A 12,330-nucleotide genomic window follows, 5' to 3' on the forward strand; every position below is an offset into this window, starting at 1 on the left:
TAGAGGCTCCAGAAGGAACATAGCCCTGGATGTTTTGATTTTAGTCCTGCGAAACCCATTTTAAACTATGACCTACAGAATTAGAAGATAATTTGTATTATGTTAAGCCACTAAATTTGGAGTAATTTGTTCCAGCAGGAATTGGAAATACAATTAAAAGCTCTATAAGGTCACCTTTTAAGCATGTAAGAAGGTTCTAAGACCAAAAAGTATGAGAACCACTGTTGTCAATAAATCTTGTGTCTTTCTCTCTTGGCTCCCTCTCTTCTCATCTTACCTCTTTGTGTTCTTATTGTCAAGAATGACCTTGCTCTTGTTAAAATCTTTGCCATTCTTTAAGACACATGTTGGGGCGCCTGGGTGGCTCAGTCAGTTAAGCTTCCAACTTCAGCTCAGGTCATGATCTCACGGTTCGTGGGTTCAAGCCCCATGTTGGGCTCTGTGGGACAGCTAGCTCAGAGCCTGGAGCCTGTGTTTCCCTCTCTCTCTCTGAGCCTCCCCTGCTCACGCTCGCACTCTCTCTCTCTCTCTCTATCTCTCTCTCAGAAATAGATAAAACATTAAGAAAAAAAAAAGACTCATGTTATATTCTACCACATCCTCCCTGATCATCTCAACCAGAAAACCTTTCCTTAACTTTGAATTGCCCCTGTGAATTGTTTATTTGCCTTGTATTTATGTTCTGTGCTCGTCTCCTTATTAAATGTGAACTCATTGAGACCAGTGTTTGATCCTTACCCATTTCAACTAGTATATGGTGTCATGGATTGTATATGCATAGAATATCTTAGCCAACAAGAAAGGGAGAGAGGTTTATTGTTTTCTGTTTGAATGAACATTAGAAAAAAATGTATGGTCACTAATTATGAAGAATAAAATAAGGAATGTAGAATTGTTTAGAAAGAGTAGAGATGCTGTTCTACCAAATAACAATCAGTGTTAATGATTAGAAAAAAAGTGTTGTGTGTGATATCCTTAGGATATTTACATTCATTTCATTATGTTTGGTGTTTAATTAAAAAAACAGTTTTAATAACATTGCTGTTTCCCATTTAGCCTGACATCCACCAACTTTGAATTGAAAATGGGTTATTTTCTGAAATTTAATAAAATGAGCAAAAAGAAACTGTGTTTCAAATCGTGTACTTTAAATAGATCTGTCAATCAAATGTTCCATAAAAATTTGAGAGCTTACTATATACCAGACACTCTTTACAGGCACTTCTTTTACAGCAGTGAAAAACAGTCTGGCATATAGAAGACATTCAATAAAGGAGATGTTCCCTTGATCATTCCTGTATTCATTTTTTTTCTCCTTCCTCGACTCCACCTCCCCGCTAAAACTTTTTTTTTAAATTCTCTTTTGACCTGGAGCTTTTAGACCCACTGCGACTGCCGTAGGGCAGGGTGGCAAGATGGCGGTCCCTGCCTTTGCCCGTGCCGTGAGAGCCGCATCAGGTCAGTGGAAAGCGATTATCCCCTCACAGAAAGCGGGACTGGCGCGGGACGGAGTAGGCGTTTAGCGTGGAGGTGAACAGGAAAAAAAAAAAAAGCCGGAGGATTGTTCCCGAAATTTCTTTGGGGCACTGCCTCGCATCGGACATTGCCGACACTCTTGGGCCCTCGCAGACCTGGGTGTCCCCAGGTTTCTGCTTCCTTACCGGCTCTTGGTCGTTCCGCCTTACCTAGAAAACAGACCGAAAGGACGGGACAGAAGGGGGACAGAGGAGACAGAGTCTCCGCTAACCTTCTGATTTAGAGGCTAGGATTCGTCACTCGTGACCTTTGGGCTCGAAAAAGTAATTTCTCCGAACCTCAGATTCTACAGCTCTAAAATGAGGACACCATCTACCTGAGGACTGAATGATCTCGTGCACGTAAAGCGCCCTGCGTAGTGCCTGGCACACAGTAAGCTTGTGTGTGTAAGAGTCCCACAACGTGCAGGGAATGTGACTTGTTTTGCGCACTCAGTCCCAGGCACAGGGACAGTCGTAAGGAATTCTTGACCGAGAGAGAGGACAGGAGTGAAGGCAATTAAGTTGCGTTCACTCTAAGGACTTCTACAAAAATATTTAAATGATAAGATTATGAGTAAATCAGTGAATCACAATAAATTAGAATAAAACTCTGTGGGAAAAGAATAGAAATTTAAAAAGCTACAATGTAAATTTTCCAATTATGACAAAAGAGCATGTTTAAGTGGAGTATTTTTGCCAAGATCACTTTCAGTCCAGATAGTCTTTGAATTTGCTTTTATGCAGATTTGACAAACATGGTTTATGCAGCTTCAGGATCTTCATAAAAAATTGGAGAAAATTAGGGAGCCAGGAAAAGACTTTCATCAGAAGAATGGCAGTCAACTAATTTGGGGATAGTTTCTAATCAGCTTGGAATTTACCTATCTATATACTATTACTCGGTTCACATTTCTTTATTTCTTTTGAATATAAAGAAATCTTTACACATGCCTTGCGAAAATCAGGATGCACTGTGTCTAGACATTTCCATGACTTCCCAGGCTAGGAACTGCATCAAAAAATGAAATGAAGTACTTTTTAAGGAACAATTCCCTCCCAATTGACACTGTAGATTTTTCTGCTGTGGGGATACATTCTAAGGGTTTTTTTTGGGGGGGGGGTTCCTACAGATGAGCCTGTAATTTACCCATTTGTATATTCTAGATCTTTACCTGCACACTTCCTTCAGGAGTGGTTTCCAGGAATTTCTGAGAGTTTTGGTTTTGGTTTTGGTTTTGTTTTAACCAAAACACCATAGATCTTTACCTGCACACTTCCTTCAGGAGTGGTTTCCAGGAATTTCTGAGAGTTTTGGTTTTGGTTTTGGTTTTGTTTTAACCAAAACACCATAGATCTTTACCTGCACACTTCCTTCAGGAGTGGTTTCCAGGAATTTCTGAGAGTTTTGGTTTTGGTTTTGGTTTTGTTTTAACCAAAACACCAAGTTCAGATGACCTTGTGAAAATTGGGACATTTTCTTGTCTAGAGTCCTCCTCTTCAATTCACTTAATCTTTCAAAGATTACTTCCTAGCTTGTAATCATGTCTGCAGATATTTTCAGTTCTTTGAAATATAAGTTATTTATACCTGGAAACTTGAATGCCTTGAACTGAGTACAGAATTTCATTTCTAAGTTCCCCGTGGAAGGGCTCTCTCAAATGTCTCCTGAATCATGCATTTCAGCTAACTAATTAATGTTCATGCCTTTTTTAGTTAGAAAATTGTTAGCTTCGATGGAGAACAGAAAAGCACAATATGGGTTTTAAGTAGTCAACCTTTCTCCTGCCCCCAGGTAACATTATACCATTTTTGCTAAGCATTTCTCTGCTCTTTATTGTCTGCTATTAGCAGTCATTAAATGCCTTCTCTGTGCCAACCCCTCTTCCTAGCACTTTTCACGTTTTATCTCATTTCATTGTTACCTCCCCATGATGAACCTTATTTAAATTTGAGGAAACTGGTGCAGAAAAGGGTTAAGTGACTTGCCCATGGTCACACAGCGAGTGAGGAGTAGAGCTAGGTTATGAACCCAGACAGTGTGACTACAGTACCAGTTCTTCTGTTCTGCACCACACTGCCTCTCATTTGTTATGTGAAATCAGGGCCATGGACAGTAAGGCAGAGGTTCTAAGCCCTGGCTGAAATCAGATTCCCCTGTGGAGTTTCTGTTTTTTTAATTTTTTTTTTTTTTTTTTTTAATTTCTGAGAGAGAGAGAGAGACAGCATGAGCAGGGGAGGGTCAGAGAGAGAGGGAGACACAGAATCTGAAACAGGCTCCAGGCTCTGAGTTAGCTGTCAGCACAGAGCCTGACACAGGGCTCAGACCGAGTAACTGAAATCACAACCTGAGCCGAAGTTGGATGCCCAACCGACTGAGCCACCCAGGCGCCCCTAAGTTTATTTATTTTGAGAGAGTGGCAGGGAGGGACAGAGAGAATCCCAAGGGGACAGAGAGAGGAAGAGAGAGAATCCCAAGAAGGTTCCATGCTGTCAGCTCAGAGCCCGATGAGGGCTCGAACCCACAAACTGGGTTCTGGACCTGAGCAGAAATCAAGTGTCAGACGCTCAACTGCCTGACCCAGGTGCCCCAGAGCTTTTTTTTTTTTTTTTAAACCAACTATTGAGGTATAATTTACATACCATAGAATTCCTGTCTTATGTGTACAATTTGACAATTTTTAGTAAATTTAATGGGTTGTGCAACCATCTCTACAATCTAGTTTGGGGGCATCTCCCTCATCCTGTGGAGCTTTTTTCAGTGTGCACAATCTTCAGTCTGATACGAGACTCCCAGCCTGAGTGGAGTCCGTGCTCCACTGACTTCACAGGCCTGGCTCTTACTTTGGCAGTAATGTGAAGAATATGCATTCCGTCTACACAGCTCGTCCCCCACCCTGTCATGTACCTTCTGATCTGCCCCCAGGCATCTCCACACTTAGCTCAGGCAAGCAGTGCTCAGCCTCTGGCAGGTCCAGTCCCCGCTCCAGGCAAATGTTTGCCTCAGCCCTCTTGCCTTTGTGTACATTCATCTCATCTGGGCTCTCCACCTCCTCTTGTGGCCTGTTCATTTTCTAGAGAGGAGCTCTAGTACCTCTTTTGTTTTTATGAATCCTTCCCTTACTACTCTGTGGCACCTGCAGAATGGCCCTGGCTTTCGCATCTCTGCCTTGCCATTGTGCTGTGTGGCATGGAGCCCTGCCTCATCAGAGTATAAGATTGGGTGGGTGGGACTTAATGTTACAATTATTTTGTTCCCTACTGTTGAACACAGAACTAGAACACATCAGAGTGGATCGTGGTCATGGTTGCACAGCTTTCTAAGTTTATTTTAAAAGTATTGAATTAACACACAATTGGGTAGTTTTGTGGTATTTAAGTTACACCTCAATAAAGTTGGTGAAAAGCTCCACAGGGGAGTCTAATGCTCACCTTGCCTTGATACATTAATTTTAAACATCTGTATGCAGATTTTGGCGTATCATATTAAATATGTTTTTCTCTCTTTACAGGACTCTTACAGCCCCTAAATACTTTGGCGTCTTCCGCCTACCAAAACGGTGTCAAGAATGCCTGTCTTAGTTCTGCACTGTCCACCCGGCTTTTTAGTTCTCTGCAGACGCCAGTTGTTTCCTCTGCTCCCAGACTTGCCATGTCTGTCAGAAACCTGATGTGTGGACATGCTGCAGCAGTCCTCAATAGGTAGAGTATATTTCAGTAAACATGATGCTCAGACAAAAATTCTCAAACACTTGTGCCTGCAAAGACGTTTTATTTATTTATTTTTTTAAATGTTTTATTTATTTCTAGAAGAGAGAGAGAGAGACAGCGTGAGCAGGGGAGGGTCAGAGAGAGAGGGAGTCACAGGCTGAAACAGGCTCCAGGCTCTGAGCTGGCAGTCAACACAGAGCCAGACAAAGAGATCGAACCCACAAACCGCGAGATCATGACCTAAGCGAAAGTCGGACGCTTAACCGACTAAGCCACCCAGGCGCCCCTGCAAAGACGTTTTAGAGGCAGATAATACCTGTTTGCCTACCTGCAATTTATTATGTAGACTTTGCCTGGTAGAGGGGAGGGGGAGAATATGAGTGATAGCCATATGCCTACCTGCCAGCAGCAGGGACTACCAGAGAGAGCACACTTCTGATGTTCTAGATGTGGTTTCCTAGATGGAAGCTGTCAGCCAAAGCAGAGGGTGAATGAGAGCCTCTGCAAGCAAGGCTGCTATTCAGTCAACAAATATTTAGTTACAGACTCCTGGGTGCCCAGTCCTTGGCAGAAAGGACACAAACATAAACTGAAGTCCTCAAGGAGTTTGAGATAACTCCGAATAGATAAGAAGTCAGGTGATTATAATAGGATACATTCTCTCATGGGATCGAGGAGGCAGATTATGGAAGGCTTGCAAGTTGGCAATAGTCGTTATTCTTATTTATGCTTAGCGTCCATGATCATTTGAAGTACCAATGTACATTAAAGTCAGCTGTATTCCAGTGGAGCTGCTCCACTCATTTTTTTTTTAAGTTTATTTATATGGGGGGAGGGGGAGAATGAGTGGGGAAGGGGTAGAGCGCAAAGGGGAGAGAGAGAGAGAGAGAGAGAAAATCCCAAGCAAGTTCCACACTGTCACTGAAGAACCTGATGAGGGGCTTGAACTCATGAACTGTGAGATCATGGCCTGAGCCAAAAATCAGGAGTTGGATGCTTAACCAACTGGGACACCCAGGTGCCCCAACTCATTTCTAAGTATAGAAATGGATTTTATCTTTAATGGGTCTTATTGCTGAGTTAAATTTTTTAAAATCTATTTAGAGCAGCTCCCTTGCTTCCAAATGTCCTGAAGCTACCAGTCAGAACCATAACATACTTCAGTTCACGGAAAGGGAAGAGAAAGACCGTGAAAGCTGTCATCTACAGGTTTCTTCGACTTCATTCTGGCCTGTGGCTAAGGAGGAAGGTGAGTCTTCACACTATTAGATTGCAAAAGGATTGGGAGCAGATTAAAAGAAGCAGAATTCACTGAGCTTATTCATTGATATACCTTCCATTCATTTACCAGTAGCTTTTACAGTGCTGTGCCTAAGTACCAGTTCGCCAAGCATCTCTTAATAAATTCATGTGAAGAAAACATGTTTAAGCATTCATAAAACAAAATGCTATTCACAATAGCTAAAGTCTTCACTGTGGGATGGGTCCGTCTTAGGTCTTTTACGTGTCTGGTGCATCTGATGACCACCAGAAGTCCTTTGAAACCCCCAGTGTGTAATAACCTAAGGGGAGGCTCTGTTTAAGCCTAGCGTGTTAGAGCAGCAGACTTGCCTTCAGCAAGGACTTAGTCTTGTGGCTCAGATTGGGGACTGAAGGGCTTTTCAGCCAATTTTGGAATGGATGCGCCGTGGCTTAGTCTTTATGACAGAACATTAACCCCACATACATCTTTTTTAACTTTATGTTTTTCTCTCTGTTGGTGTGTATGATTGGGGTCTGTATCAGACAGAACCCTAACACTTTCTCTGGGCTGGGACCACAGCCTGTGGGGGGAGGCCTCTGACAAATTACTGCTCTGTCCCCTCCCACAGCATGTTGTAAGCGTGAATGTGGGCTTTTTCATTCACGCCTTTATTCACGGAAACAGAGTAGGTAAAGATGAGAAAGCAGTTGAAGACTACAGCTTTGTAAAACTACCTTTGAGTGTTGATAACTATTCAAATTCTAATTCCCTTTCACTACCTGGAAGTTAATGAGTGATTCTTAAGGTTCAAAATTTGTTTCTCCATAAAAATAAAATATTTATTGGTGGGATTTTTACTAGTTGAAAGGTTGAAAGGATTATCTCTTAACATATAAATAATCCTAAATTTATAGGTAAATGGGTTGATTGGAACTCTCAGCTTATTCCTTCTTTGGAACAATACTGTGGTAGTTCCGTTTGCTACCCCTGTAATTAGAAACTCATGTAATCCTTAAGTAGTTGAACTAAGTAAATTTAGTTCAGTTAATAGTTCTGAATTTTGTGAATTTTGGACCATTGAAAAATTTCCTCCCCTTTCTTGTCATACTGATTATTCCCAGGTCTTCATCTAGTCCTAGATTAAGTAAGATGGGTAGTTTTCTTTGCCTTCCTTTCTATGTCCCTTTTATTGGGCTCTGACACCTTCATGTTATTATACAGGACCAGATCAAATTCTCCAGTCATAATGCCAAGTTCCCACTCAAGGCCCCAAAAGTATTCTATATGTAGAATGGCCCACTTCATCAAAATGTAATTTTAAGGGAAAAACAAAAAAGCTGGGTGGGTTAATTTATATTCATGTATAAAAACTGAAAATACTTTCTGCAGCACAGTTTTATTCCCTCCCATTTCTGAACCTACAGATTGCCTGAAAAGTTGCAAGCACTTTCATAATGGTTGTGTCCCATAAAATAATGATCAAAGGATACTTGTGGTAATAGGCAGGACAGCAAATTAACTGTAAGTCAGAAATCCACAGGGACTCAGTTTGGCTTACAAACTAAAAGATTATTACACAAATAAGGGGACTTGGGTTTGAAGCTTTCAATTTAAACTGTAAGCAATGAGCAATAAAAATCTAATCTCTGGCATTTTAAAATCAGATCTCTTGGGGCACCTGGGTGGCTCAGTTGGTTGGGCGTCTGACTTCGGCCCAGGTCATGATCTCATAGCTCGTGGGTTCGAGCCCCGCATCGGGCTCTGTGCTGACAGTCCAGACCTAGAGCCTGCTTTGGATACTGCGATTCCTTCTCTCTCTGCCCCTCTCCCTCTCGTTTTCTCTCTCTCTCTCTCTCTCTCTCTCAAAAGTAAATAAAAACATTAAAAAAGTTTTTAAAAATGACAATTTAAAAAAATCAGAACTCATTTAAATAACGTTTTCTTATTTCTGAGTATGACTGTACTGTAGAAGTTCCTGGTCACAGTGATGATACCAAGACATTTGAGAAACCCAAGGTGACTTCTCAGCCCAGGGCTGTGGTTTTGTTCAATTTGTGTAGAGCCCTAATAAGTAAAGAGACCTTGTCTTGAAAGGACCCAAGGGCTCTTGGCAAAAGCTTGAGTTCTAGTCTCCCTCCCCGACCTCAACTTTCTGTGTGGTTTTAGCCACATATCAACCTGGGTGGCACCTAAGGTCTCTTCTGGTCTAAACAGACTATTCTTGTAGTTTTCACATTCAATCTAATTTTTCTTCAAACATTAATTATTTTCTTTCAAAAATTCTTCAAATTTAACAATGCTTGGATGATGTATATGGCAGTTCTGAGTTAAACATACAGGCCAACTATTCCTTCACCCCTCCCAATAGCAATTTTATTGTATTTGGTATTCCTTAGAAAAGTACTTACAGAAATTGGTCCCTAGTGTGAAAGGAAGAAATGAAGCAATATACTTGGAAGCTCTGCTTGTCAGCTCTTGTAATACCTAGTCCCCTTAAATGAACATAAATGGTATCAGCCTAGCCAGTGATGTCCTTCATCTTCCACACTGGGAAAATAGTAGAGTAGTGGTTAAGAACTCTTACTAGTTCTGTGACCTCAGTCCGCTAATTTACTTCTTTAATCAATGGTTATTTCTCTTTAATCTGTAAAGTGAGAATAATGGTATGTTGTTGAAGATTGTTGAAGAGATCATAAGGTAATGTGTATAAAGTTAGCAATTATAACTATATATCATCACCCTGTACTTTGCCCACCACAGAGATTCATCAAAGTATTAAATTACTGATATTTGTTTTTCCAACTGCACATGGTTTTTCTGTATCTGCCCCTCATTGAGATACATCTTTCTGAAAAATATACCAGCCCTAATGAAAGTCTCATCTTTGTTCCCATTGGACCTATAAATAGTGAAGATATTTATTGTTTCCTATATAACATCATGTTTTGAATGTCTTTATAATATCTAACAGGCTGGTTATAAGAAAAAATTATGGAAAAAGACGACTGCAAGAAAAAGGCGCCTGAGGGAATTCGTGTTCTGCAGTAAAACCCAGAGTAAGCTCTTAGATAAAATGACAACGTCTTTCTGGAAGAGGCGAAACTGGTATGCTGATGATCCTTATCAGAAGTACCATGATCGGACGAACCTGAAGGTATAGATCCGAAGTTTTACGACCTCCCGGTGACTGAACATGTATCTTTGTGTATATGATGCCTTTGCAAAAATGAATAAGTATATAACCTGATGTAAATCGTGACAGTTGGTATGGAAACACAGCTCCAACATTAAACTTGAATGTTTTAAAACTCAATGGATTAAACATTTCAAAATTTGTTCAGGGAAATAGGAGTTTAAAATTGTTGATTATTTTTAACAAATGGTAATGGCTTAACTATTTCCACTTAGGCTTATTTAGTTGCAATAAATTTCAAGTTCGGGCAGGCATAAGAAGACTGTAAAGCTAACAAGTTACCTCAAGCAGTGTGACATTATTTGAAGTATGTGTGCCTGGGAACTTGGGAACCATCGCACCAGCCCCACCCCCCACCCAGAAATAACCCCCAGGTCTCAGGAAGGAACAGAAATCATAGGGTGTTTCAAGATCCAAGGTACCTCTAAGCGCCTCAGCAGCAAAAGAGGCTAGATTTTTAGGCTTGGGGGTCTGCTATGCTTGTGACTCAGTTTCTGCCCCCATAATAATTCTAGCTCGTACCTTTCAGGTTGTTTTCTGCATGCTAACCCTCAGCTCCCATCTCCAGGCTCTAATTGCCAAGACTCTAACTAGGCCAGCTTATGTCTTCAACACCAGGTCTCAACAGGGGTCACAGACTGGTGTCAGGAGCTCACCCCGCCTCACTTGGTTGTGTTAGCAGGTTCACATGGAGCAGTTTCACTTAATGGTGAGCATGGAGTGGCAGCACATGTCTAGTATTCTAGGCTTATTGTGTCCATAACAGTCTGTAGTTTATTGGAACAGGATTTTTATAGGGAGAAGAGTAAACACCCTTTCGGTATGCCCATTCGTGAAACAGAAGAGGCTTTACAGGTGAGGACAAAAACTTTTTTTTTTTTGAGGACAAAAACTTCTTTTTTAAGAGTTGAAGGCACTGTATTTTCTAAAAGATGATTTATCTACCAGAGATTTCATATTTTTTTTTTTTTAAATTTTATTTTTTTTCTTTTTTTTTTTTTGTTTTTGTTTTATTTCTAGGAAAGAGAGACAGCGTGAGCAGGGGAGGGTCAGAGAGAGATGGAGTCACAGACTGAAACAGGCTCCAGGCTCCGAGCTGGCAGTCAGCACAGAGCCCGACGCGGGGCTCGAACCCACAAACCGCGAGATCATGACCTAAGCGAAAGTCGGAAAGTCGGACGCTTAACCGACTAAGCCACCCAGGCGCCCCAGAGATTTCATATTTTTAATTGTGAGAATAAACATTTTCCAAAGGCACATTGTAGAAACTAAGTGAGAGTTAAGCATTGTTTACTTGAAGAGGGCTGAGTAAGAGGCATTGAGGAAAATTCTGTTCACTGTGTGGTTAAAGCTAGGGCGGTGGTTCTGAGCTGTCCCATCAGACATCTGGGACAGAAAATGCATCTGGGAAGCATTTTCAAACAAAAGAGCACTTGGTCTGGTGGAGAAACCACTATAGATCTGAACCAACTTAAGATGGGGTTACATCCCAATAAACCTGTTGTAAATGGGAAATATTGTTAAGTTGAAAATGCATTTAATACACCTAAGCTACCAAATATTGTAGCTTAGCCGAACCTACCTTATGTGTGCTCAGAATACTGCATTAGCTTACAGTTGAGCAAAATCTTCTAACACAAAGCCTATCTTATACTAAAATGTTGACTATTTCATGTTTATTGAATATTGTACCAAAAATGAAAAACGGAAAGGTGGTGCGGGTGAGGATGGTTGTAAGTCTGTCAGTTGTTTACCCTTGTGATCATGTGGCTGACTGGGAGCCTCGGCTCATTCTCGTTCACACTGCCCAGCATCACGAGAGAGTATCCTACCACATATCACTAGGCCAGGAAAAGATCAAAGTCACAGTATAAATACAGTTTCTAGTGAATGTATGTTGCTTTCATGCCATTGTAAAGTTGAAAAATCCAAATCAGACCGTCGTAAGTCATGGACCATCTCTGTTAATTAGAATTCTGCTTCAATTCCTACTTCAAATCCTTAATGTAATAGTTGATAATAGATGAACTTCTCTATTGTTAATAGAATAAGGTTAAAGGTAACCAAGTTGAAATTCTGTGGCAAGTCAGGCTGGGATTAATAGAGGAATTTCTTGAAACCAGTGCCTGTTCCTTAAAAGGGAAAGGGATGACGATAAAGTGTTCTAAAACTAGAAGGCCACCTGTATGTCTGTTTATGTGACCAATTAATGAAGAGCAGACATTCGATTGCAGAGGAGGTAAGACTGCAGCATCCAGTGGCTTCTGTTTTGATGGGTTTTCGTTTCCTCGTGACTTCTGAGATGGCAGAATCAAACCACTTACAAGGTTTCCACATCACTTCTCACCTGCCTGACCCCTGCCTGTACTCACCCTAGTAGCAGGATGGGACTGGTGCCTGAAGAGGTTGAGAAAGAGGCCACTTTCCCCCTGCCTCTGTGACTCCGCTAGTGCAAATACAGACAACAGAGCTCTCGGTTATGGGGCCTCGGGGTGCCTTGGTTTCTCCCATAGGCCCAGGGTAGGAGGGGGAAAGATCAGCACCGGCAGCCAGGCCTCCGCATCCAGACACAGACTGAGGTGAAGGGCTGCCACCTGTATGATTTCAGAGAAACGGGATTTCCGTGTATATGATTGTTGTTTTATGGGTAGCAGGGCTTATCATCAACA

General features: G+C 41.4%; 1 protein-coding gene across 1 annotated transcript; it reads left to right on the plus strand.

Annotated features, from left to right (window-relative positions):
* Positions 1-1,400: 1,400 nt before the first annotated feature.
* MRPL35 (mitochondrial ribosomal protein L35) lies at positions 1,401-9,781 on the plus strand. The gene is made up of 4 exons (XM_039252617.1): positions 1,401-1,458; positions 5,027-5,216; positions 6,330-6,474; positions 9,440-9,781. The coding sequence occupies exons 1-4, from the start codon at positions 1,416-1,418 to the stop codon at positions 9,626-9,628; spliced, it is 567 nt and encodes a 188-aa protein (XP_039108548.1). The 5' UTR covers positions 1,401-1,415; the 3' UTR covers positions 9,629-9,781.
* Positions 9,782-12,330: the final 2,549 nt, after the last annotated feature.

This window comes from Hyaena hyaena, unplaced genomic scaffold (genome assembly GCF_003009895.1).
Source record: "Hyaena hyaena isolate Hyena2069 unplaced genomic scaffold, ASM300989v1 scaffold_421, whole genome shotgun sequence".
Classification (NCBI taxonomy): Eukaryota; Metazoa; Chordata; class Mammalia; order Carnivora; family Hyaenidae; genus Hyaena; species Hyaena hyaena.